Genomic DNA, 27,483 nt, shown 5'->3' with positions numbered 1-27,483 from the left:
ATCGGCCGGCGGCTGCGCCTTCGTCACCTGCTCCAGGACCCGCCGCAGCTGCTCGGGGTCCAGCGGGGCCACGCGCGAGGCGCTGCCGCCGGGGCCGGGGGGAGCCTGGCCGCCCCCGCCGCCGCCCCCATCCTCGCTGCCGTCCTCGGCCTCCGGCTCCGCATCCGCCATGGCCGCCGAGACCGGGACTCGAACCCGCGTCGCCGAGCGACGGCGGCTCAAACGTGCGTCACCTGGGAAGAGCGGGGACTACGAGTGCCCCGCAGGCCAAGACACCTTGGAAGGCGACCGCAACTGGTCGAGCCGGGCGGTGGGCGGGGCCTGTGTTGGCTCCGCCCCGTCGCCGCTTCGCCAAGGACAGAATGGGCCTTATTTTCCTCTCCCTTGTCACTGATGTATTTAATTTTCAGGTGTCGCTCCTCCAGGAGCTATCCAGGGCCTCCCAGGCGGAGGTCTCCGGAGTTCCAGAGCCCCTTAGCCTGTCCAAAAGTTCACACTATCCAAAAGTTCTCGACGTCATGTGCACTAGAGTGCATTAGTCCCACGTTCTGCTTAATATAGATCCAGCAGGGGATCCAAAGTGTGCTCCCCTTTTTTAAAATAATGAGTTTTATTTTATTTATTTTTAAATGTTTATTTATTTTGAGATAGAAAGAGGGCGCGGGCGGGGGAGGGGCAGAGAGAGGGGGAGAGAGGATCCCAAGCAGGCTCTGGGCTGTCAGCGTGAAGAACCAGAGGCAGGTCTCAATCTCCTGAATCGTGAGATCGTGACCTGAGCGGATAACGACTGAGCCACTCAGGCGCCCGTATTTTATTTTTTTAAATAGGCTCCACACCCAACCTGGGGCTTGACCTCACCGCCCTAAGATCAAGAGTCGCAGCTCCACCACCACCGGAGCCAGCCAGGCGCCCCTGAGGTGCGCATTTTTAACAAATGTGCGCCCTAAATTGTTCCCAGGTCGATACATCCACCCATACTGGATGCACCTTAAGGGCCAAGATGATGTATTACACAGTGCTCAGCACAAGCGCCAGCTCAGATCAGGGAATGAATGATGCATGGATGCATGTGACCGAAGGAAGGAAGGAAGGAAGGAAGGAAGGAAGGAAGGAAGGAAAGAAGGAAGGAAGGAAGGAAGGAAGGAAGGACCTCCCCACCCCCACACTTCAGTCCCATCCATCATAGCTCTACCACTCCCTCTTCTTCAGCCCAACCTTTCCATTCCCCCTCCTCTTCACTCTACTGGCTCTGTGCATCCTTCCCATCCAGTCTTGTAGCTGCTCGTGTATGTGTGTTTCTCAGCTCCCCTCCCCAGAGAGGACAGTAGGGCCATTGGTCAACAGTTATTAAGCATCTGCTGGGTAAGTCACGTGCTTGCCTTTGGACCGTCCTGCCCTCTGTATACAGTCCAGGCAGCAGCAGGAGGAGGAGGAAACTGGCGTTTACGGTATAATATGATGAGTGCCTTGATGCCCATAAAAGGGGGGAGCCTGGGGAGCCAGGCTGATGTCCGCGAAGGTTCTGGTAGACTTTCTGATCATTTTTCTCTCCACGCGGTCATCATCATCATAGTCAATACTCACGCTGGATTCACTAAGCTCCCAACAGTGTTCTAACAATTCATTAATAGCCTCACTAAGGAGTGGCCAGAGGGGAGATCAAATTTGTGGAATTTGTTTCAATTCCTTAATCCTTCTTTCTTTAACTTTGAAATAAGACCTTCTCATTCTCACATCCTCAGATGTCAGAAAGGTCCTCTCTGACCCCTAAGCCAAGAACTGCCCTCTTCATTTAGAACAGAGTACTCCATTTCATGATGTTTTTGAGCCTGTTGGGGGAGAGGAGATTTTTCTTCTATGTTCTTAGGTTCAGTCGTTAGGGGCCTGTGAATTAAGGTGACAAAAGACGGATTAACAAAAGAAAAGACAAAATTTAATCATGCATTTTTATTAATGTACCTACGGAATTCACATAAAAATGTGACTCATAGAGAAAGTTAGACGTGGGACCTATATGCCATCTTAATAGGAGAAGAGAAGCGGGGAAGGGCACTCGTGGAAAAATAAATGCCTTTTAAGAAAGATAAATGGACCCTTACCAGAGTAGATGGGAGATATGACAGCTTTGTGACAATGCCTGTATGGGTGTGGTTCCAACTGCTCTCCTGTGACAAGAGTCCACCTTTCCTGATCGGTCCCAGGGAAGGGAATTTATGACAAATGAATCCTTCTGAATTTTGGGGGAAGGCTCTACTTTTAGGCAGATAAGACTTTTCAGTTCAAATGCCTCCTGCTCAAAATAATTTTTATGCCACACAGGTGTATTCTGGACCCCTTCCAGCCTTGTTTGGGACAGTGTGCTGCTCTGAGGACAGCAATCTCAGCTGGCTCCTCTTCTGCCAGGTCCCTGCATCTAACAAGGTACCCAACACAGATATCCAAGGTGTGACGTCCAAACGGTCTATACTCAGTGTCAAGAGCCCCGGGTTCTCCTTCCTCTTTTGAAGAACAAGGGTCCCATCGCTGGCATTTAATGAGTGGTTTCACTACACACTGAGCACTTGCCAAGGGCTTTATGACTCTGGTCTACGGACTTGAGCTGTTACTGAGTTATACCAGAGCTTAACACATATGTGAGAAAAAGAGTGAATGTTTAGCAGATGTTCTCATTGGATACTTTTCAAACATGGCTAGAGCTCCTACTAGACCCTGATATAAGATGGCATTAGCCCTAAAACAACTGGCTTTTGTGTTAAACCACACATGCCTGAATACTTGCTGAGACTTGAACCACGAGTGAGAAATTCACCCAGTTGCCTTTTGGCTGCAAACGGCAGAACCAAGAGGAAAAAATATGGAGCCTAAGATCTCTCTGAAAAGGAAGAAAGTAGCAAGAGAAGGTTTCCAGATGCTTCCACAACTGTGTCTCACTAAAGACATGACAGGTGTTGGCTGGTCATTGGCTCCATGGGGGTTGGGGTTTGTGTCTTCTACTGTTCTGCTTCTAGAATCGCGAAGGGCCTGCAGTAGGAAGGCGCTCCCTAAAGCATTTGTGGAATGAATTAAGTCCAGACCCGGATTTTCAATTCTAAGAACTCCATGAAAATCGGGGACTCCACCGACAGTCCTCAGAAGCTCTGCATTAGGAAGCAACTGGCAGCGGCATCTGAGAGCATCCTAAACAAATAAATAAACAAACAAACAAACAAACAAACAAACCAAGGACAGCTGCTGGTGCGCACAGCGGGCGGGGACTTGGAGGGACGAACTTGCGCGGGATCCTGCCCCTTTCTCCCCAGTGGCTGCCTGCGCCAACTTCGGGGCCGAATCCAGAACGATTCTGCGGCTCGCCGCTCACAGCCCTGGAAAGCCATGTTTAAACAAACAAAAAATAATAATAACAACAATAAATAAAATGAAGTAAAAATAAAAAAGGGGGGGCGGAGAAAAAGCTTCTTTTTGTGGCCCGTACGGGGATCGAACCCGCGACCTTGGCGTTATTAGCACCACGCTCTAACCAACTGAGCTAACCGGCCACCTGACGCTTGGGCGCCTCCGTCAAGTCTATGAGGTTTCTACGCCTGCGCGGGGCCGCCTGCGGACTTCGAGCCTTCAACTCTCTCTGCCAACTGTCGTCATTCCCGCTGTCATCCCTATTGGCCAGAAGAAAACACAGAGCCTCTTTAAAGAGAATAAAGTGGCTCCTTACCACGAATCGAAGGTTTTCACGGGGGAATGCAAATTATACATGGGATGCTTGGCTCAGGAGTAGGATTTTCAAACACCGCAACTCAATGCTTTTTTTATGTATCTCGAGAATCCTTCCGGCGTGGAAACTTCGTGTATCGAGAGCTTTAGTGTGGCTAAATAAAGCTTAGAGAATGCAGAAAACCAGATAGAGAACAAAAGAACCACCGAATCCCCCACCGCCCCAAAACAACGGCAACGTTGGTTGGTATCGTTCCTGACAATCCTTTTTCACTGCACAGGCTTATTTAAAAATATATATTTGGCATTCAGTTCGACCTTGTTAAAAAAGAATATGATCTTTTATCTTACTTTTTTGTACTTAATATTCTATCATTATCATACCCCAAAGCAATTGCAAATGTCTTCATTTTGCCCTCTCTTGTGAACTAGCACATGATTAAATCATGAAGCAGTTGCTGGGTGGGCAACGGGTAGTACCCACTCCAAAGGGTTAGTGTCTGAAAAGATACTGTCCCCCGGGGGGCTTTTTGGTCTCTGAGTCCCTGACCTCCTGTGCTCTGGGAGTAGGAGAAGGGAGCCCCAGCTTTTCACATTGTCCCTCTGGTCTGATTACTCAAAAAAAAAAAAAAAAAGGCGGATTATCATCAACGTCCCTTGTTGGAAACAGCAGAAGCCCAGTCTAGCTGATCTTAACAGAACAGATGTTATTAAAAGGAGGTGTTGAGTCAGGTTTAGTCAACACCTGCCTGGCAGTGCCCTAACCACAGGGAATCAGCTGTGAACCAAGCAGACCTGATCCTGTCCTCACCAAGCCCACAGTTTAGCAAAGACAGGTGCTAGGTTAGTATGGGTGGAGACACTTAGGCATCGTGCTGAGTGTAGGTAAACAGTGCCAGGGGTGGAAGTTTGGGGCAGGTTTTTGAAGACTGGGAAACTTGACTGCATTCTGAAGGTCAAGGATGGGCAAGCATAGGCCCAAACAGGTAGAGCCCTCTGGGCAAAGTGAAGTGTCTGCAACCCTGTCCATTTTGCTTGTCGCTGAATGTCCCGCGCCTAGCACACTCTCTGGAATAATAGGAGTGTAGTTAATAGGAGTCAGGGGCGCCTGGCTGGCTCAGTCAGGAAGGCATGTGACTCTTGATCTTGGGGTCATGAGCTTGAGCCCTGCATGGGGGGTAGATTATACTTAAATAATAATAATAAATAGGAGTCAGATGAATGAATGAGCTAATTGCAAAATCACATTTTAAAACATATCAGATCAAGTACTTTCTCTGTTCAAACCCTCCCCTCCTGGCCCAGCCCTGCTCGGGCTGCCAGATTTAGCAGTCCTAAATAATCTAGTGTATGTCCCAGACAATATGTAGTTGTTTATCTCCATAAACACCTTAAGTTCACCTTTAACTGCCCATCCTGTGCCTACGTGGCAACCCCACACGCAGAATAACACCCATCCGAAAGACCCCGGCCTAACCTGCTCCCCTTCCCGGTGCCCCCTGACACAGCCCCATCACCCTCCTTCCTGGATCTTGCTCACCAGGCCACGCTCCTGCCCTGGGGCTTCTACACTTCTGTTCCCTCTTCCTGGACCCTCTTCCCCCAGGCACTGCCGAGGCTCTCTCCCTCGTGTCCTCATGTCTATGCGTAAATGTCACATATTCAGCGAGGCTTCCCTGACCCCCCTGTTTAAAATCGCAACCCGCATTCAGAATTCCCTGCTTTTTTCTGCTTCATATTGCGTCCGGAGCTTTCTTAATTTCGTGACTGCAGGAGGGCAGCAACTTGTATTTTGCACCTGCAGCACCTAGAAGTGACTGGCACATAGTAGATGGTCGATCCAGGTTTGTCGAAGTTGACAGATCATCCCTTAGAGGTCTAGCCCTGACACAAGCCAGGCAGAATTGAGGGCTCGTTTCCTGAGTGGGCGGGCTCCAATCCCCCGGGGCAGAGGGAGCCGGCGTGCCCACGGTGGGGGAGACGCAGTGACTGAACGCAGACGGTAGGGGGCACCCGAGACCTAGGCGTCCGCTGAACACCTGGCCGCCAGCGCGCCTCCTACCCCGGGTGTGTGCGGACTCCTGGATTTCTCCTGCCGATTCGGACTCCATCTTACAGTTCCTGCAAGACAAACAGGTCCTAGTTTTCATTCTTTGAGTTAGGAAAATGCAGACTCATACATGACCAGCACCAGGTGATGCTGGGTTATTATTCAGGTTTTTCAGTGTCTGAGGGGTGCTTTTGTGCATGCACCTTGGATTTTAAATAGTCCATTTGCTTTAAACCCCACTGGTAAAATTCGTCATTCTGTTTATAAATTGGAAACTTCGGTATGAACATAAAGACATACTGTATTCGTTTCCCAGGGTTGCATCAATAAAACACAAACTGGGTGACTTAAGAGAAACTTATTCTCTCAAGTTCTGGAAGCCAGAAGTCCAAGACCAAGGTGTCCTCAGTGTTGGTTCCTTCCAAGGGCTCTGAGGAAGAATCTGTTCCGTGCCTCTCTCTGCTCTCTCTCCCAGCTTCTGGTGGTTTGTTAGCAATCTTCGGTGTTCTTTTGCTCGTGGAAGCCACACTCTGATCGTGGCCTCCATCACCACATTCGTGGATCTCAAGTTCCCGGAAGAGTGCCTGGTGCAAGGCAGGTGGTCAGTTTGTTGAATTAATGTTAAATTCATTGTGTGTTAAGTTAATTCTGTTAGACCTTTTGATTCAGAACCATGCCCTTCCATTCTTTTTTTTAATGTTTATTATTTGAGAGAGAGAGAGAGAGAGAGAGAGAGAGACAGAGCACGAGTGGGGGAGGGGCAGAGAGAGAGGGGGAGACACAGAATCCGAAGCAGGCTCCAGGCTCCGAGCTGTCAGCACAGAGCCAGACACAGGGCTTGAACTCACAGACTGTGAGGTCATGACCTGAGCTGAAGTCGGCTGCCCAACCGACTGAGCCACCCAGGTGCCCCATGCCCTTCCATTCTTGGCAACATTTCAGAGGAAGAATGTTTCCAAGGGAGATTTGATAATCTCCTCTTACCTTTTTCTGGAACATCATTCTTCAGAGGTCAAAACTTCGGGGTTGAATCTCTAACTTTCTTCTCTTTTCTTTGGTCCAGGCCTAGGTCTATTGTCTATTTCCTGAACAATTTCCTTGAACTGTCTTCCAACCTTCTTCTTATATTTTTTATTTTGACTTGGAGCCCTGGAGCACACAGACAAGGACAGAGCAAAACACTTTGAATGTTGAAGCTGAATTCTTGCCAATCAATTCTGGAAAAAAAGAAAGAAAGCAAGCAGGGGCGGGGTGGGGAGGCAGGAATAAAATGCTTCATTGTACAATATGTACTATGTCAAAACTGTTAGACAACACAAAGGAAAAATAGACAAACATAAGGATTTTTCAGATGTTGCTTCTAATTTGCTACAACAAATTAGTTGGTTCCAGAGACTTTTTAAAAATGTCCTTTCTTAGGGGTGCCTGGGTGGCTCAGTCGGTTAAGCGTCCGACTTCAGCCAGGTCACGATCTCGCGGTCCAGGAGTTCGAGCCCCGCGTCGGGCTCTGGGCTGATGGCTCAGAGCCTGGAGCCTGTTTCCGATTCTGTATCTCCCTCTCTCTCTGCCCCTCCCCCGTTCATGCTCTGCCTCTCTCTGTCCCAAAAATAAATAAACGTTGAAAAAAAAAAGTAAATAAAAATGTCCTTTCTTAAAGCATGTACATTAATTGCAAAGCTTTAAAAAAGGTCTCTTTTAGATGCAAGGGAGCTGTAGAAGCACAGGGAGTTGGAAGTTACAGATTTGGGTCTGAGCCCAGGATGGCCACTGGCGAGTGGGTGACTTTGGCAAAGGCCTCTCTGGGTCTCCACCAACAGGCCACCTGGGTTTCTACAACCTTATCAGGCTACCTGTTTAATTCCTCCCCATCAACGGTTAAAGTTTGTCCTGGATGTTCAACAATCATTGAAAATCAGGCTCGCCCTTGTCAGAAAAGGAGTAACGGTAGGTGACAGTGGATGATGCCTTTTGATTAGTCAACACTTACTGAGCATGTGGGCAAAAATCAAGTAGTATTGTATAGTGTCACAGACATCTGACTTCATCTGCACAATTGCCCTTTGGAGTTTGACCCCATGCTACAGAAATGAGAAAATGGTGGTCCAGTGATTGGACTGGGGCTCCCTGGTGTGATTTTCCTCTCTATGACTTTAAGGGCTGAATTTTAATTCTTTCCGTTCTCCTCTTAGGAAACCTCTTCTTAAGCTTTAGAAGATATCTGTTGTTCCAAATGCCTTCTTCTCAGAGATGTGCATAGACTCTCTGAGTCGGAAGTTTATCTATTTTTGTGTTCACATCACACATTACACCGTGACCTTATTTATGGTGCTTGGTTAGTTACCATTCTTCATGCTAATTTGAGTGGCCAATATTCTTGTGCTCTTTATTTCATATCCCTGTTAGCTTCATTTCCTCTGAGATAGATTTATTATTTTCTAAAATGAATCTAATTTCTAATATCTTCAGGTGGATTTGCATCTGCCCACCTTTCCGGTGTTAACACATTTGAAATTTCCGTCATCTCTAATTTTTCTAACTTCTGCCTATTTCCTGGTTGGAACACTTATTAAGATGCTCAGCAGAAGAACACATATCTTTTATTAAAATTTTTTTAAATTTTTAATGTTTATTTTTGAGAGAGAAAGAAAGAGAGAGAGAGAGAGAGAGACACACACACACACCGGGTGGGGGGGGGTAGCAGAGAGAGGGAGACACAGAATCCGAAGCAGGCTCCAGGCTCTGAGCTGTCAGCACAGAGCCTGATGTGAGGCTCAAACCCACAAACCGGGAGATCATGACCTGAGCCATAGTCGGACGCTTAACCGACTGAGCCCCCCAGGCGCCCCAGGACACATAACTTTTAAACACAGCCTCATGGCTGAATCTCTTGACATTGGAAAATAGGGAAAAGCTAATGCTAGGATACGGGCTGAACTGTGCAAGGAACAGTTTTAGAATGAACCAAAAAGCTCCAGTGGCTGTCATTAGGTAGTGTTCGAGCAGTTTCCAAGGTGGAGCTCTAAGGTACAGGGTGGTTCCATTTTGCAAGCATCCTTTGAGTATGTCGTAGAGCCTGGCTGCTGTCTCTGTGTGCTGGACAGGTGAAGGGCTCGTGACCCATTGTTTCTTAGCAGTCAATTGTCATTTAGGGCATGAGTGGTCCAGGGAAGCAGGTGACCAGGCCACACAGACATAAACCAAGAAGACTGACGCCCAGGCATGGTGTTTGAGAATGTTTCAATAGGGAGACATGGGTCCACAGCAATTGCTTTTTTCGAAGTAGCGTTTCCTAGTCTGTTTAGAATTAAAGAAAGAGCGAGGAATTATCTAGGCCAGTGGTTCTGAAACTATGGTCACTGGTGCAACAGCAGCATCACCTGGGATCCTGTTAGAGATGCAAATTATTGAGCCCCACCCCAGAATTACAGGCGAGAAATTTTGGGAGTGGGGCGTGGCAACCTGGGTTCAACAAATCACAATCACCTGAAGGCAGGTGATTTTGGGTGCCGCCAAAGCTTAAGAACCACTGCTCTAGGCAAAACCTTTCACAAGTCCCCCTTCTGTAAACTTCCTGCTAAGGTACCCCATTTGTATCCTTTGATCTTTCATTTTGGAGGCCCTTGCCCTCCTCTCCCGGGCGTTCACACACCAGGTGCAGGCTGCATGCCAGGGTGGTGGGCTGGACCAGCTGGTGAGGGTTGAAGTCCAGCCGCTCCTGCGTGCCTGGGTAAGCACACTGGTCTTTGCAGTGTCACTACCCGGAGCCACTTGTCCATGATGAAAATGAGCAGAAGATCCCGCAGCCGTGACAATCAGAAACAATAGGGCTGGGGCTCACCTGCCAAAATGCATTCACCTGTTCATCTATTTAACAGGAACTCAGTGAATATCCAGTAACATCCTTTGCCTGCAGGGAAGATAAAAGGTGGGCGGCCCAAGGAGCTTAGACCCTAAGGGGCAGAAAAAGCATACGAAAAGAGGGGCGCCTGGGTGGCTCAGCTGGTTAAGTGTCTGCCTTTGGCTCAGGTCACGATCTCCCAGGCTGTGGGTTCAAGCCCTTCGTCGGGTTCTGTGCTGACAGCTCAAAGCCTGGAGCCCGCTTCGGATTCTGTGCCTCCCTCTCTTTGCCCCTCCCCTGCTTGCACGTTCTCTCTCTGAAAAAAACATTAAAAAGAAAAAAAAAGCGTATGAAAGAGACAGAAAGATAAATGTGACAAAAGTCCCAAGATAAAGGGAAAGGCCACAAGGAGACAGGGAGAGATCAAATCCCAGTGGTCTACAGGGATTAGATGTGGGTTTTCAGAGCTAACAAAGATAGCGCCATTAACAGCAGCACCGGCAATAAGCACCCTTTGTGGTTTTTTCAATTTATTTTGAGATAAAATTCACATATCATTCTTTTTTTAAAGTGTATTTATTTGAGAGAGACAGAGAGAGCATGAGCAGGGGAGGGGCAGACACAGAGAATCCCAAGCAGAATCGCGAATCCCCTCGACATCAGCACAGAGCCCAAGGTGAGGCTCAGCCCCACAAACCGTGAGATCACGAGCTGACCTGAGATCAAGAGTCCGATGCTCAACTGACTGAAGCACCCAGGTGCCCCCACCTATCATTCTTTTTTAATTTTTTTTTTAATTTTTTTTCAACGTTTATTTATTTCTTTTGGGACAGAGAGAGACAGAGCATGAACGGGGGAGGGGCAGAGAGAGAGGGAGACACAGAATGGGAAACAGGCTCCAGGCTCTGAGCCATCAGCCCAGAGCCTGACGTGGGGCTCGAACTCACGGACCGGACCGCGAGATCGTGACCTGACTGAAGTCGGACGCTTAACCGACTGCGCCACCCAGGCGCCCCGTCATTCTTAACCATTTAATATGTACAATTCAGTAATTATTACAAAGTTGTGCAACCATCACCACAATCGAATTCCAGAACATTGTCATCACCACAGAAAGAAACCCTGTCTCCATGAGCAGTCCTTCTCCTCTCCCTCCCCCAGCCCTTGGGCAACCACTAATCTACTTTCTGTCTCTACGGGATTTGCCTATTCTGGACATTTCCGATAAATGGAATCATACAATACACACGTGGCTTTTAGTGTGTGGCTTCTTTCACTTAGCATCATGTGGCTGCTTAATGGGAGCAGGGCTTCCTTCTGGGGTGATGAGGCTATTTCCGAACTAGATAGAGGTGATGGTTGCACAACACCGTGAATGTACTAAATGTCGCACTTTAAAGCGGTTCATTCTATGTCTTGTGAACTTGACTCAGCTTTTTAAAAAGATGTTAAAGGTTTCAGAGTAGATGCCCTTGACTCCAAAGCTCCACTTTAGGAATTTCTCCTCTGGGTACACATGGACATATAGGAAATTATGTATTTACAGGGTTGATCACTGCAGCAGTGTTTGAAAGATGGGACTAATAATAATATTAATGTAAATTATAATTTTGTTAATTAAATATATGTCAAGTATATTTAAGACGTTATTTGAGGAAGAAGAAATAACTTTCTAAACCAAAATGAATGCAGGCCCAAAGACGTGAAAGGAAGATAGGATGGGCAAAGGTGTGGGCCTGAAGATTTCAGGTGGGGGGAGATTGTGTATGGGGTGAGAAATGTGGATTTATCTTATAAATGACAGACAGGCACCTGTAGAGACTTGGTCAGACTAGGGCTGGAAGGAAGCTGGAACCGGCAAAAGGTAAGGTGGGTAGAAAAAGGAGGAGGGGTGTGCAGGAAACTGAGGTGTCTTGCGGGGCAGGGAGGAAGGGAATATTGAGGGTAGAGTGCACCCGGGCAGGGGGTTTGCCCCCTGCTGAGGTGGGATCCAGAGGGCAGGGGGGCAGGTGAAAGTGGCCTAGGCCAACAGTGGAAGCATTCGGGGCTCATGTGCAGTGGCTTAGAGAGGAGAAAGCTGCCAGCCAATGGAGAAGAGATTATGTCCTCAGGGGAGGACAGCAGAAAAGGATTGGGAACCATAAAGAAGTTAAAAATTGCACGCTGTTATGTTTTGATCTTTTCCTGAGTGGCTTCTTTTTTTTTTTTTTCATTGTAACAGTTTGTGTTTTTTTTTTTTTTAACGTTTATTTATTCTTGAGAGACAGAGAGAGAGCACAAGTTGGGGAGGGGCAGAGAAAGAGGGGGACGCAGAATCCGAAGCAGGCTCCAGGCTCTGAGCTGTCAGCACAGAGCCCAATGCAGGGCTTGAACGCACAAACTGTGAGATCATGACCTCAGCCAAAGTCGGAGGCTTAACCGACTGAGCCACCCAGGCGCCCCCATAACAGTTTTTATTAAATGTCATACATAAGATTACTTTGTTCCTGTGTCTTTTTGATTGTTTCTTCCTTATATTTGCCCCTTTCCTTTCCAACTTGGCGAGACGTGGCTTTGCATTCAAGGGTATTTTTGGGCTTTGTCCAGTTTCAGTCTAGTGATGACCACCTCGCTGGGTGGATGCCCACGTGGACAGTTGTGCCATTTGCCTTCTCTCGCTGTACTCGTTCAGTGTAGATGACGTGAATTTCTTCCTGTAAGCCTGGACGACTTTGCCAATTTGCCGACCTTTGTCATGTCCTCACCCAACCTGTACTTCATCATCCTTCCAGATGGGCATGGATCCAACGTAGTACTTCTGTCTCAGCTCTTTGGAAAGAGGGGAAGACATAAATTGCCTGCGAATGTGGGAAGGTGCACTGAAATGCCGGGTATGGTTCTTGCTCCGGTCAGAAGTCACAAACGGATTGAACTTCATTTTGGTTGCAGTCGGCAGGCCAAAGCTCGCCTGCTGCGGTTCCAGCGATGGTAGCAAAGGGGAAGAGATGAATGGCTTCTTAATCTTTGTAGACATCCTGTGTCCACGCAAGTGTGTGTGGCGGGGGAGGGAATTCAGGTATAGATCTTTTTGTGTTGGCACAGTATTTTTGGAGAATTATTTCACATCAGTCCACAATTAAATTATCGATGCCTTATGACCTATCAACTCCAACAGGCATATGTGTGCTCAAAGATACACACAAGGGTATTTTCTGAAGTATTGTTCGTAATAGTAAAAATAAGAAACATAAATAGGGAAATGGTTAAAAAATGAGAGTATATCCATACTGTGGAATATTATGCATCAGTTAAAAAAGCACAGGGAAGCTCTCCATGTCCTAATATTAAAAGATGACTACGGTTTATTAAGTGGGGGAAATAAAAGCAAATTATAGAAGGATACCCATGATTTTCAATTGTGGGGAAAGTCTGTCCAAATTCATGCACAGAAATTCCCAAAAGATGCCACTCAACTGTTGCCAGTGGTTAATTCTGGGGAGGATGGGGAGTGACAAGGATGTAAATGCTTCGAAGGGATTATTTCAAATTTTACTTGATATATTTCTGTATTTTGATTCCCCCCCCCCCAAAGGACACGTTTTACTTCTTTAATTTCAAAAAGTAATTGGAAAAAATAGGAATACCTGACCTAAGGGAGTAGTTGTGGGGATGAAAAAAGCAAATACATGACAATGAGCTTCATAAAGCGCTACACCGGTACATACAGTTGTTATTTTTAGCGCACTGTGAGTTTCTGGAGGGCTAGTCACCTTTTGGTTATCAAGTCACCCTATTTGCACAGAGTTTATTCACATATTCATTCCTTCAACTTTACACTGCAATGTAAGTGTCAGGAAGTCAGGGACCCTGTCCACACTGCCCTCCTTTACAGTCCCAAAGCCTGCAACAGTACCCTGGGCTCAATAAACGCTTGCTGAATTATGGGGCGCCTGGGTGGCGCAGTCGGTTGAGCGTCCGACTTCAGCCAGGTCACGATCTCGCGGTCCGTGAGTTCGAGCCCCGCGTCGAGCCCCGCGTCGGGCTCTGGGCTGACGGCTCAGAGCCTGGAGCCTGTTTCCGATTCTGTGTCTCCCTCTCTCTCTGCCCCTCCCCCGTTCATGCTCTGTCTCTCTCTGTCCCAAAAGTAAATAAACGTTGAAAAAAAAATAAAATAAACGCTTGCTGAATTAAAAAGAACAACTTACAAATGAACCTCTGTGTTCCAGACTAGATAGGAGATGATCAAGCGCAGGATGAGACGGCAAGGAACAGGTATCAACTGACAGTTATTTAGCGCGTCCCCAGCCCAGTTCCAGCAATAGGTATCACATGGCTAAATTCTCAGGCAGGCTGGGAATAGCGATCCCGGAAGGTCGCCTACACTCAGAGGCGGAGAATTGCTTACCAAAAGCGGCGAGGGAGGTTGCTTAGCAACCAGACTAAGGAGGCAGGCCGCACTGCGCACGCGTACACTTTGGACCGACAGATGCGGACGTGGTGTTTTGCGCACGCGCGGGAGGCGGCCTCGGGGCATCCGGGGCCTGATGGTTGCTAGGGTGACAGCGATACAACATGGCGGCCGGATCCTAACGCTTTCTGTCGAGGAGCCAGCGCGGAGGGCCCGGTTCAGGACCCTGCCTCAGAGGAGTGGAAGCCAGGGGGCCTCCCTTTCTGCCCCTTTCTTCTCCGCCCAGTGTCGGCAAGGGCTTGTCGTCGACTTCCGCATCCAGGATGAAGAGTGAGCGGGGCCGGGGAGGGGCGGGGCGCGAGGGCGAACGGCGGGGGTCGGGGGGTTGGGAGGGCACGAAGGGGCAGGGTCTGGTCACCAGGGTGGTGGGTCCACTCGGCAGGCCGGGAAGGCGCAGCGTGTGGGGACCCCGAAGCTCCCTGGGCTGTCAGAAGCCGGCGCCCCCGGGGGTTCGAGGCGGGCTTGGGGGCGGTGGGGTCTCAGAGCGACACCCCCCCCCCCGCCCCCGCCCCAGCCCTCCCAGGCATATTTTGGTGTGGAGGTTATGTAACAAGTTTTGAAGGTTTTGTTGTTGTTGCACGCTGGACTGAAACTGGGATTCTTGAACATTCGGCAGTAAGGTAGTGAGCGGTTACTGTGCGGCTTTCTGCCCTTTAATGACATCGGTTTAGGGGAAAATGAGAGGAAAGATGGGCTATTTTATTTTTTTGGGTCAAACAGTAGTGTTTTTACTGGAACTATTTTTGTAGGGATTTTGAAACAACCTTTTGGTGAAAGTGTTACTGGGAAGTTGGGAAATGAAGTGGTCGTCCTAGAAAATGTGACGGTAAAAATTTTACCTATGCTTGGATTTGTGGATTATGAGTAACTGAACTGCAACCAACTTGGATGGGTTTTTTTGTTTTTGTTTTTGTTTTTTTTTACATTACTGTACAGATCTGTATTTCTGCTAGAGGTATGGAAAAATTCGGACCTCCTTTGCCGTGAAAAGATTTAATTACGTATACTTGCAATGTGAAATTTGCATTGTACTCTAAGTGTCCATTGGTAATTGATTATGGCATAAATTGTGAAACAAAGATATTTAAAATAATTTACCCCATTCATACTTTACAAGACATTCTTATTTTGTTTGGGGCTATTGTTTACAGGTTTTTCTTTTTCATTAATGCACCCAAAGCTGTAGTTAGAACACAAGGCCTACAAAAGGCTTTATTTACATTTTTACTTATAGTGTGGACTCATATACACATATTTTTTTCCTTTTTTCCTTCCCAACTATTTACTGTCAGAATTTTGAATCTGTATGAAAGTTGCAAGAAGAATTCATTGACTGTTTATAAATCTTTCACCTAAATGCACCATTTTGCCTTTTGTGTGCCTGCTTCCTTGCACACTCTAAATTATGTACAGTGTTTATTTTGCTGAGCGTTTTGAGTTAGTGCACATCAGTACTTTTCACCACTAATAATTCAGTGGGTATCTACTAAGAACAGTGACATTTTACATAATCACAGTACAAACAACATCTTGATATATATGGTACTCTTATCCAATATGCAGCCTATATTTCAAATTTTCCCAGTTATCCCAATAGCATCCATTATAGGTGTTTTTATTTTTTTTCTGGCATCTAATCAAAAAGCACAAATCGCATTTTGTTGTCATATCTCTTTGGCCTCCTTTAAACTGGCACACTGTTCTGCCTTCTGTGTGTTTCATGACATTTTTTTAAGAATTCAGGCCATGGATTTTGCAGAATGTCCTTCAGTTTGGATTTATCTGATTGTTTCCTCATGATTAGCTTTAGCTTAAATATTTTGGTCAAAAATACGTCAGAGGTGAGGTTGTGTCTCTGTCAGTGTGTCTCCAGTTTTGTTGAAGTTAGGTTTGATCATTTGATCATTCCATTTATTCACTTTTGCCTCTTAGACCTTTCCTGCCCCGGTGCTAGAGGTTACCACTCTTACAGTTTCACTTAAGTCTATGTCTGTTTATATAAATGTGTATCTGTATATGTAATGTAATCTGTATCAGCATATGTAAATGTGTCCATCCCCCCCTTTTACTTATTTTTAACAAGAATTTATTTTTTTCAAAGTTATTTATTTTGAGAGAGAGAGAGAGAGCACGCACACAAGTGGGAAAGGGGGACAGATGATCCAAAGCGGGCTCTGTGCTGACAGCAGAGAGCCTGATGCGGGGCTCAAACTCACGAAGCAAACTGTGAGATCATGACCTGAGCCGGGGTCAGACACTTAACCAACTGAGACACCCAGGTGCTCCAAGATTTTATTTTATTTTATTTTTTATTTAAAAAAAATTTTTTTTTTAATGTTTATTTATTTTTGGGACAGAGAGAGACAGAGCATGAACGGGGGAGGGGCAGAGAGAGAGGGAGACACAGAATCGGAAACAGGCTCCAGGCTCTGAGCCATCAGCCCAGAGCCCGACGCGGGGCTCGAACTCACGGACCGCGAGATCGTGACCTGGCTGAAGTCGGACGCTTAACCGACTGCGCCACCCAGGCGCCCCCCAAGATTTTATTTTTAAGTAATCTCTATACCCAACGTGGGGCTTGAACTTACAACCCTGAGAACTTACAACCCTGAGTCACAGGCCCTACTGACTGAGCCAGCCAGGTGCCCCTGTCCCCCCTTTTTAACGTTAATGCTGGCATTATATATTGTATACTCTAACAATAAATAACACATATTATACATAAAACATTTTATTTATTTATTTTTTAAAGTTTATTTATTTTTGAGAGAGAGAGAGCGAGCACCGGCAGAGAAAGAGAAGGAAGGAGAGAATCCCAAGCAAGCTTTGCACCGTCAGTGCAGAGCCCGACACAGGACTTGAACTCACAAACTGTGAGATCATGACCTGGGCTGAAATCAGGAGTTGGATGCTTAACTGACTGAGCCACGCAGGTGCCCCTCATATAAACATTTTATGTATGTAAATACTTGCATTTTTTAAATGTCCTTTAAACCTTTGGGTGTTTGTTTTTTGTTTTTTGTCTTTTTTTTTTTTTAGTGGGTATTATTTGATATGTTCTTTTAAATGGCCATGTTGGTAGTGTTCAATTAATTGGTTTAGTGTTACATCTTTATTCTTCTACTTTAAATTTTTTTTTTTTTTCAACGTTTATTTATTTTTTGGGACAGAGAGAGACAGAGCATGAATGGGGGAGGGGCAGAGAGAGAGGGAGACACAGAATCGGAAACAGGCTCCAGGCTCTGAGCCATCAGCCCAGAGCCCGACGCGGGGCTCGAACTCACGGACCGCGAGATCACGAGATCCCGCGAGATCGCGAGATCGTGACCTGGCTGAAGTCGGACGCTTAACCGACTGCGCCACCCAGGCGCCCCTTTATTCTTCTACTTTAAAATCCAGTCTGAGTACTGGTGAAACCTATTGTCACGTGGGTGTACATCCTGATCAATTCAATGCTTGACAAATATGTAACGACGGAGAAAAAAGATTCCAGAACAGGAAGTCACAGAGACAGAGTCATGGAAGTAGCATGGATAGGAAAAGTGAGTAATGGTGAAATTGGACTCCTAGCCTGGGGTCAGAGTGGGGCCAGGAACGCTAGGTCATCATGTTGGTCTTCATTTTATGGTTTTCTACGTGTATTTTCTACCTTGTTTTCTAGGCAAGGCCCACGTGTTTAGGGATGTATTATTGAGCATTCTGGGAAGGTGGCCTTCTTATTGTTTTGCATCATGTGCAGTTGTAGGGAGCAGGGAGTAACACAGGAAAGTTGTTATGAGCATGGGCTTTAGAGCCAGGCAGACATGGCGGTCTCCCGCAGGTTACTGACCTTTCTTCATTATTCTGGTTATTGATTGCTTCCTGACAAATCACCCCAACTTGGTGGCTGGCGATACCAACAAACTCATCTCTCGTGGTCCTGTGGGTGGCCTGGGCTCAGCTAGGCAGGCCTCACTTGGATCCTCTCCTGCAGTCGCAGCTGGATTGTGGCTGGGGCTGGAGTCCTCTCCGAAGTTTGCCACTCTCGTGTCTGGCGGCTGACGCTGGCTGTCCCCTGGGACCTTCCCGTGGCCTGTCAGCTGGAACGCTACTGCCTCCACGTGCCTTGACCTTCCTCGCGGGGTGGCACTTGGGTTCTGAGGATCAGCGTCCCAAGGGTGCGAGGTGGGAGCAGCATGACCTTCTCTGACCTAGCCTCGGGAATGTCATAGCGTCCCCTCCGCATCCCCCCAGAGTTGAGCGTAGAGAACGCAGATCGCACCTCTTGATGGAGGAGTGGCATAGGTACGTACTAAGACGAGCTTGTGGCCTGCGCTATCTAGAAGCTCCCACCTTTGGAAAATAAAATCCTCCACACTTAGATGGATAGATTGATTGATGTAGAAGACTTTCATTTTAAGTAATCTCTACACCCCTCGTGGGGCTTGAGTTCACGACCCAGAGATCAAGAGTCGGGCACTCCACCCACTGAGCCAACCAGGCGCTCCTCCACACTCCGTCTATCCTGGTTAGTATAAACCTGCTTGTGCCTGTGTAGCCTAAGAATACCTATTTTATAGGGTCATTTCAAAGATTAAATGAGATCGGCTGTGTAAAGCTCACAGCGTAGTGTCTGGTAGGTGATAATTATAAGTGAGTTCTTATTTGCTCTCCCGGTGGATGAAAGCAGGGGTGTAGAAGGGAAAAGAATGACAGGTCCTTGCTTGGAAGGAATTTACTGTTGTCTAACCTAGTGCAAGTGCCCATTTTTTTTACTGTCTGAACGTTTCAATGGATTATTCAAGACATGCCTATAAAAGGAGAAAAAACCCTATGTGTTCTGAAGGCAGTCACCATTTTCCTATTATTTCACAAAGAATTTTTTAAATTATCTGTTGTTATTGCAGACGCTTCAGCTTCGTGTCCCTCATAAATGTATTTTTACAGAACCAAAGTCGCAGGAAACCTCAAATACTCTTGTGTCACTCTCCCTTCCCAGTGCGCCTCTCACCTTCTGTTTTTATAAATAGATGCATCGGGGCGCCCGGGTGGCGCAGTCGGTTAAGCGTCCGACTTCAGCCAGGTCACGATCTCGCGGTCCGGGAGTTCGAGCCCCGCGTCAGGCTCTGGGCTGATGGCTCAGAGCCTGGAGCCTGTTTCCGATTCTGTGTCTCCCTCTCTCTCTGCCCCCTCGCCCGTTCATGCTCTGTCTCTCTCTGTCCCCAAAATAAATAAACGTTGAAAAAAAATTAAAAAAAAAAATAAAATAAATAGATGCATCAACTAGGGGCGCCTGGGTGGCTCGGTCGGTTAGGCGTCCGACTTTCGGCTCAGGTCATGATCTCATGGTCCGTGGGTTCGAGCCCCGCGTCGGGCTCTGTGCTGACAGCTCGGAGCCTGGAGCCTATTTCAGATTCTGTGTCTCCCTCTCTCTGTGACCCTCCCCCGTTCATTCTCTGTCTCAAAAATAAATAAACGTTAAAATAGATGCATCAACTAGCAACTTTTTATTTTTTCTCTTTAAAACAAAATTAAGTAAAAGCAATACTGGCTTTGTGATACACCAAAACAGTGAAAGGTTTAAAGTTAGTCTTGGGACCCTCCTCTGCTTGACAGAGTCAGTCCTGGTTAACATTTCCCCAGATGCACTTCCATAAATCTTTGCATATTGTGTGTGTGTGTTAGTGTACATATACAGATACATAGGTATACATACATAGATGTATGTATCTGTATATGTATGTGTGAATATGTGTGTGTCTCAAACAGATGCCTCACACTATATGGGATTGTAGTAAATATGTTTCAGTGTAGCTTTCTAGGATGATTCTTCAATGACGATGTTTGAACATTGTTTGTTTTGTTTTGTTTTTTTTGTAATTCTTCATGTTTACCAGTGGCATACATTCCTAGCAGTCGACTTAGTGGGTTAAAGGCTGCAATTTGAGTGAAAAAATTTTATGGGTTTATGAATAATTTTATGTCCTTTGGTGTTTTCATGATGTTCGGTAATTCAGGTCACAGTTTTCTTTACTACACCAAGTAATTAATTGGGTACAGCCCTCTTCCTTGATTCCTGACCTTGTTTTAGTAATTTGGTTTGAGTTACTTAATCTCTCAAAGAGAGTGGAAATTAGAAGCTGAATCCCCTTGCTTCCAACTCTAGTTGAGAGTTGTGCTCCGTAATTAACCTTCCCCAATGCTTTTCATCCCTCCACTGGCGACGCCCCATAGCTGATGCCTATCACCTGCCTTGATTAAGATCTTTAGAAGCAGTGCTTAAAATACAAATGTTTGGATTTGAGCATGATGAGTGTCTCTTTTCACAAAAAGTGAATTTGACCTCCACTTTCATGCGTTAAATAGGCTTAAATTCCACTTAAACAAACAAGACTTGGTTTAATAAAAATGAATAGAATCTTAATTAATGCCAACAGCCTCATCTACCTTCCTCTTTCTGCCCTTTCAGGCAGCTATATCAGGTAGGTAATTCCTCTTTGTCCTTGAGGCTGGGTGGTTTTGGGGGTTTTTTGGTGACTGTTTATTTTGTCTATTCCCCTTAATGTGGGGCAGGATTTTTTTTTTTTTTTTTTTTCCTAGCACAGCCCGGTGTTGGGCTTTGTGTATTCTTAATGTCCCTCATCTAAATTAAAGGCCTGTGAAAATATGCCAGATCCTGCTGGAGAGAATAGAAAGATACGTTTCCTAGGTTTTCTTTTTTTTTTTTCCATAAAGGTGTTTCTCTTTTTTCTCTCCTCTGCGTTTCATTCTTGATTTACACCCAGCCTTTCTATTGAAGGTGTCGTGGGGGAAATAAGTGACCTTTTATCCCCCATGGCCATCTCCGGAGCCTGGATTCTGCTTATCACCTGCTCATCGTGATGGGCTGGAGCCGGCTTGGGATGTTGGCACACGTTCCGAGTTTGTACTGAAGCCACTTTCAAGCAAACAGTTGACTGGTTTTGTTCTGTTCTGTTTTGTTTTAAGTAAGTCTATTTAACCTGTCTGTGATGAAATACAGACTGGAGTTTATCGTGTAAAACTTCCCTTCCCTTCTCAAATCGAATACCTCAGGCCACAGCCTGACTTTAAAGTAACTGGTTTTCTTCCCTCCCGGAAGCTTCCCGTCTGTCTCCCTTTAGACTGCTATTGTAGTCTCAAGACAGTTCATTTTGAGCTCGTGTTTCTTTTGGCGGTTAGCCGAGTTCCCTGATTACTGAAAGTTCTTGAGAATGCCCATGCCCGTACACACTTAAAGAAATATATATTCACTGTGAACATTGGAAAATATAGAAAAGAATAATGAGGAGAATTAAAGTCATCACTGATCCCACCCAGACACAGGTGCTTTAAAATATTTGACATATTTATATCCATTCTTTTTCTCGCATGTATGTGTATTTGCATGATGGTTACCATCCTTTTTTCACTTAACATTACATTATGCCTGAACATTTCCCTATATCATGAAATGTTATTTGAAAGCATCATTTTTTTAAATGTTTATTTTTGAGAGAGAGAGAGAGAGCGCGCGCGCATGAGCCGGGGAGGGGCAGAGAGAGAGAGGGAGACAGAATCGGAAGCAGGCTCCAGGCTCTGAGGGGTCAGCACAGAGCCAGACGCGGGGCTCGAACTCATGAGCTGAGAGATCATCACCTGAGCCAGAGTCAAAGGCTTAGCTAACTGAGCCACCCAGGCAACCCAAAAGCATCATTTCAGCTTGTGGCTGAAAGTATTATTAGATCATTCCTTGATATTAGATATTTAAGTTTTTAGCATTCTTACTGGTGTGGCACCGTGAAGAACATCTCTGTCTATTAATTTTGTGTCTCTGTTGGTACCTTGGGGTAGAATCTGGAAGTGGAATTGCTGAGCCAAAGGATATGGGCTCTTTTCTTTCTAATATCTTTTTCCTACTTAAACAAGTAATTTGTGTTTACTGCAGGATAGTCACACATACGGAATGATTCCTCAGAAAGTGAGAGTCTGCCACACACCCTTTCCCCAGGAAGCCCGTCGTCTCTGGGCAAGGTAGCAGATGTTCTCGGTGGTCTTGCTGTTCGCATTCCCTTCCCCGTTAGTTGTGCCGTCACATGGCCACTGCCCCACCACAGCCTTGTCCCCAATGTGGAATACACATGTTGCGGACCTCTGCCAGTTTGACAGATGGAACAGTCTCTTATTTAAAAAAAATTTTTTTTGAACTTTTTTATTTATTTTTGGGACAGAGAGAGACAGAGCATGAACGGGGGAGGGGCGGAGAGAGAGGGAGACACAGAATCGGAAACAGGCTCCAGGCTCCGAGCCATCAGCCCAGAGCCCGACGCGGGGCTCGAACTCACGGACCGCGAGATCGTGACCTGGCTGAAGTCGGACGCTTAACCGACTGCGCCACCCAGGCGCCCCAAGTCTCTTATTTAAAAAGCGGGGGTGGGCTCCTGGGGAGTTCAGTCGGTTGGACGTCCGACTCTTGATTTCGGCTCGGGTCATGATCCCAGGGTGTGAGGTCGAGCCCTGCGTCGGGCTCTGCACTGCGCATGGAGCCTGCTTGAGATTCTCTTTCTCTCTCCCTCTGCCCCTCCCCTGCTTGCTCGCTCGCTCGCTCTCTTTCAAAAAAAAAAAAAAAAAGGCAGCTCTTTTTGTTTTCCTCTAAGTGTCAATAGTTTTCCCTACTGGCTACTTTTATCCTTTTTTTTTTTTTAAATTAAAAAAATTTTTTTAAATGTATGTTTATTTTTGAGAGAGAGAGAAGGGGAGGGGCAGAGAGAGAGAGGGAGACACAGAATCTGAAGCAGGCTCCAGTCTCTGAGCTGTCAGCACAGGGCCCGACTCTGGGGTCAAACTCAGGAACCGCGAGATCATGACCTGAGCCGAAGTTGCACTCTTAACCCACTGAGCCACCCAGGCACCCCGAGCCGCTTTTATCTTTTAAGTGAATCATCTTATGCTCTTTTGCCCATTTTCTTTGAAAGATACTAGTATTTTTTTGTAACTTGTCTTTACAATTAAATATATTAGCTATTCTCATATTTGTTGCACGTATTTTCTCAGATCACAGTTTGCCTTTACATTTTAAGTTTTTGACGTAAACGTGTTAAAACGTGGCTAGGTTCACCTCTATATCTTCCTTCTTTGTCAGTTCATTGAACTTCTGTGTGAAAGTCCCTCCCCTTCTGGAGGGCTGGTAAATACACAGATGCATTTTTTTTTTAAGTTTATTTATTTCTGAGAGAGACAGAGCATGAGCGGACAAGGGGCAGAGAGAGGGAGAATCCTGAGCAGTCTCTGCGTGGTCGGTGCGCAGAGCCCAATGTGGGGCTCAAACCCATGAAACCGCGATCTATGACCTGAGCTGAAACCAAGAGTCCGACACTCAACCAACTGAGCCGCTCAGGTGCCCCACAAATGCTTGCTTGCTTGCTTTTTCTTTCTTTCTTTCTGAGAGAGAGAGAGAGCGAGCGAGCACGAGCGGGGAAGAGAGACAGAGGGAGAGAGATGGCTATACCATTTTTCATCCCCATTATCCGCATATGAGAGATCTGTTGAGTCCACTCTTCATGTGGCACTTGGCACTTCCAGCCTTTTTAATTTTAGCCATTCTGGTGGATGTGCTTGAACAGGTTTTAAGAGCTAGTTGTTGGGGCACCTGGGTGGCTCAGTCGGTTGAGCGGCCAGCTCTTGATTTCAGCTCAGGTCATGAGTTCAAGGTCATGAGCTCAAGCCCTGAGTTGGGCTCAGCGTGGAACACGCAGCCTGCCTGGGATTCCTTCTCTCTCTGCCCCTCCCCTGCTTGTGCACGCAATGCTTTCTCTCTCAAACTTAAAACAGAAAAAAAAAAAAGGAAAAAAAACCCTAGTTATTCCCACTTTGTAAAACAAGCATCTAACGTTGTAAAAGGCACGAAGCTACCGCTCAGTGTAGGTGACACCAGGGAATACTGAGTGACCAGATTGCCTGATGGACTGACTGTATCGGAAATTTGAAAGTTACCAGACGGTACTCGGTGGTCATGAGGGTTATGGCACTCACAGCTGGAGTTCGTGCTTTCGCTGCCCCTCACACCAAGATGGTGTCCCTATATCCTTGGCACCGGGGCTCCCAGACTCTGCCTTTCTCATGGACCTTGTTAGCCAAGTCAGTTATTCTGAAAATGATCTCTTGCCAAGGTCAGTGCTCTTATAAGTGCATCGGAGTGACTTCGTCGGCACCTTGTGATAGTGTTCTGCTCATGGGAGACAGCAGGGGCAGTGTGGTCAGGAAAGGGCTTCTGGAGTCAGACTCCCCGGGTTGAAAGCCCTGCCCTACCGCTTACTGATGTGACTTTGGGCAGGCTGCTTGACCTCATTTGTAAGATAGGGCTAATGGGGTACCCTATTGCGTGGGATTGTTGAGATGATTTAGTGTAAAATGGTATCTGGCACCTTGTGCTCAGATTTGGTGTTTAATAAATATGAATAAATACCATTCTGTAAAAGGCATCAAGGCTTCTTGGAGAAATGGCTAGTCCTAGGACTGAGACAGGGAACACGCAAGATTCCGTAGTACCAGAAAGTAAGAAAATACTCAAAAACAAACAGATCCTTTGTTGATGGGGGCGTGTCAAAGGGACCCAGGAACCAGCTGAATGGGCACCCGGTGGTCAAAGCTGGAGCATCTTGAGCAACACAATAAATAGTTTTGGATTCTCCCAAAGTATAAAATAAGTGTTTTTGGGTCCATACTGATATCAAGTATTACCTAAGTAAATGACAGTAGACAAGCTTCCATGTGGAAGAATTCCAAATGACTTATGTGGGCGCTCCACCCTCAAGGAGGGGAGCATTATTTCTCACTCAAAGTGTAGGATCTCATGGTGACTTTTCCCGAAGAGTACAGTACAGAGGGGGTGGGGAGAAAGTCACTTTGCCGTGGAGTAACTGACAGACACTACCCCGGCCTGGTGATCCGGGTCAACATCACCAGTGACAAGCCATGTTGATAGCATGGGCCCTAGATTGATGTGCTCAAATGGCACCACAGCACTTCGATGTTCTTCCCCAAACCCATAACCCAAGTGTAATCAGAAGAAAACAACAAATTCCAGCAGAAGGTCATGTTACAAAATACCGGACCAGTACTCTTCAAAACTGTCGATGTCACAAGACAAGAAAAGCCTGAGGAACTGTCACAGCCACCAGGGGTCTAAGGAGATACAACTGATGTAAAGTGCTGTCCTAGATGGGATCCTGGACAGAAAGAGGATATGGGGTAAAAGCTAAGGAAATCTGAATAAAGCATGACCTTTAGTTAATCATAATGTATCAATATGGGTTTATTAATTGTGCCAAATGTAAGATGTTAATTATAGGGAAACCGGACATGAAGAATATGGGAATTCTCTTTATCATCTTTATAATTTTTCCATAAATCTAAAATTACTCTGAAGTTAAAAGTTTATTTTTTAAAAGCGGTGCTTGCCATATGGTCAGTGCTACGACCAACATTAGCTATGATCACCTAGCTTGGTTTTGCTTGTTTTTTACGTTTTCTGGGACCTGGTTGTGGGTAAGGCTGAATTTACCTTACGCATCATTCCTTGGCATGTAATTGGGAGAAACATATTGTAAAAGACAGCTTATTTGAGGACTGTGAAACTTTTAGAAGGTAGTTGAAGGAGCCTTCCGGCCACCTTATCCTTATCTTTTTACTCTCGCTGGTGCATGTATACGGATGGTCTGACTTGGGAAAGGAGGTAACCTAAGGGACATCGGGTCTCTCTCAGCGTGATTGCAGATACCTGGCATTTAAAGATGGAGGTGGATAGAAAAGGATTGGTTGCCAGTTAGCCAATAGTAGTAATTTTGTGATTCGCTGGTCAGTGAAGTTCCCCCTGCAGTGTGTGTCCAGGGGACTCTAGAAATTATAGATTAAGAGGCATATGAACAGGCATTGTCTCTGTTCATTTGTTGAGTATGTGTAGGGCACAAAGAGAATAGATTGTGGACCTTGCCTTTAGGGAGTCTATGCCTTTCCTGGGAGAAGGTGCAAAGTGGAACATGAGTTGTTTTGGAAGAGAGGACAGGGTGCATACAGAGGGAGGGAAAGACATTTGGTTTGAGGCCCTCCAGGTGGGTCCTGGAAGATCAGAATCTAAAGTACTACGTAGTCAATATTATGCACATGTACTTACTAATATGACCTTTAATATTATCTAAATGTGGGGGTGGCTCTTCCTCTCTCCCTCTCTTTTATAAAAGAAAAGGCCTCAAAATTAGGGACATGGGGCATACTGTAAGTCCACAAGGTGAGGGATTGTGTCTTATCGATCTTTGTGTCTGCAGTGCATGGCTGGTGCTAATAAGTCTTGGTTGACATCCACAATGATTTAGTCATACTACCAGGGATGTTTAACTCATTTAGGCCGAAGTGTGGCATAAATGGCTTTGGGGCAGGGGGTTCCCAAGACCACCCTTAGGTTCTGTGATTTGCTAGGAGGACTCACGGGACTCAGGATCTAGTTTTACTCATGGCTGTGATTTACTGCCACGGGAGGCTATAGAGCAAGATTGACAAAGGAAAGAGGGGCATGTGGCAAAGTCTAGAGGAAACAAGGCACAAGCTTCCAAGAGTCCTCTCCTGGTGGAGTCACACAGAACTCGCTTAATCCTCCAGCAGCACGTCGTGACAACAGATGTGAAACATTTTCTATCAAGGAAGCTCATTAGAGACCTAGGGTTTTTACTGGGAGCTGATAATGTAGGCATCCTCTTCCCAGCACATAACAAAATTCCAGACTCCCAGAAACCCAAGTTCATGAACAGTTGAGGCACAGTGAGCCACTCATCGTTTAGAGAATGCGGGAACCCTCCCGAAATCCAGGTTCCCAGATGGCAGCCAAGGGCCGGCCTTACAAGCAGACCTTTCTCTTTTTTTTCCTTTAAGTTTTTAAGTCCGGTTAGTTAAGTGTAATATTAGTTTCAGGTGTACAACATGGTGATTCAACACTTCCATACATCACCTGTGCTCATCACAGATGCACTCCTTAATCCCCATTCCGTTTTACCCATTCCCCGGCACCCACCTCCCCTCTGATAACCATCAATTTGTTCTCTATAGAGAAGGGTCTGTTTCTTGGTTTGTCTTTCTCTCTTTTCCTTTTGTTCATTTGTTTCTTAAATTCCACATATGAGTGAAATCATGTGGTATTTATCTATCTCTGACTGACTTATTTCACTTAGCGTTATATTCTCTAGCTGCATCCACATTGTTGCAAATGACAACACTTCATTCTGTCTTATGGCTGAATAATATTCTGTTACATGTATATATCACCTCTTCTTTATCCTAAATTCATCAATCCGTGGACACTTGGGCCGCTTCCATATCTCGGCTATGGTAAGTCATGCTGCTGTAAGCATAGGGGTGCATGTATCCTTTTATTTATTTATTTATTTATTTATTTATTTATTTATTTATTTATTT

The 27,483-nt window shown here is 46.1% G+C and overlaps 1 protein-coding gene, 1 long non-coding RNA gene, 1 other non-coding gene and 1 pseudogene across 11 annotated transcripts in view; 1 reads left to right on the top strand and 3 right to left on the bottom strand.

The window, feature by feature from the left end:
* Positions 1 to 3,462: 3,462 nt before the first annotated feature.
* Positions 3,463 to 3,536, bottom strand: TRNAI-AAU (transfer RNA isoleucine (anticodon AAU)). The gene has a single exon. It is a non-coding gene; the product is annotated as a tRNA-Ile (tRNA).
* Positions 3,537 to 5,898: 2,362 nt separating this feature from the next.
* LOC121032313 (uncharacterized) lies at positions 5,899 to 13,973 on the bottom strand. Of its 2 annotated transcripts, none has more exons than XR_005791224.1 (3): positions 13,781 to 13,973; positions 6,743 to 6,975; positions 5,899 to 6,342 (listed from the first exon to the last, which is right to left on the bottom strand). It is a non-coding gene; the product is annotated as an uncharacterized LOC121032313 (long non-coding RNA). The 2 variants fall into 2 exon arrangements; XR_005791225.1 differs by having other exon boundaries at positions 6,743 to 6,907; positions 13,781 to 13,971.
* LOC121032310 (60S ribosomal protein L26-like) lies at positions 12,046 to 12,862 on the bottom strand (annotated as a pseudogene).
* Positions 13,974 to 14,072: 99 nt separating the features above from the next.
* MOK (MOK protein kinase) overlaps positions 14,073 to 27,483 on the top strand; it is a 71,950-nt gene continuing 58,539 nt past the window's right edge. For 5 of the 8 annotated variants that reach the window (XM_040478273.1, XM_040478272.1, XM_040478270.1 and 2 more), the window contains exon 1: positions 14,073 to 14,313. In XM_040478273.1, coding sequence (XP_040334207.1) covers positions 14,120 to 14,313 — 194 coding nt within the window. In that variant the 5' untranslated portion in view covers positions 14,073 to 14,119. The remainder of the gene's footprint in view (positions 14,314 to 27,483) is intronic. The other 3 variants (XM_040478277.1, XM_040478276.1, XM_040478278.1) reach the window with 2 other exon arrangements.

This window comes from Herpailurus yagouaroundi, unplaced genomic scaffold (genome assembly GCF_014898765.1).
Source record: "Herpailurus yagouaroundi ecotype Mexico unplaced genomic scaffold, PumYag 141, whole genome shotgun sequence".
NCBI classification, from domain to species: Eukaryota; Metazoa; Chordata; class Mammalia; order Carnivora; family Felidae; genus Herpailurus; species Herpailurus yagouaroundi.
Note: the sequence above shows the minus strand (reverse complement) of the source record. Positions and strands in the feature narration are given on the sequence as shown.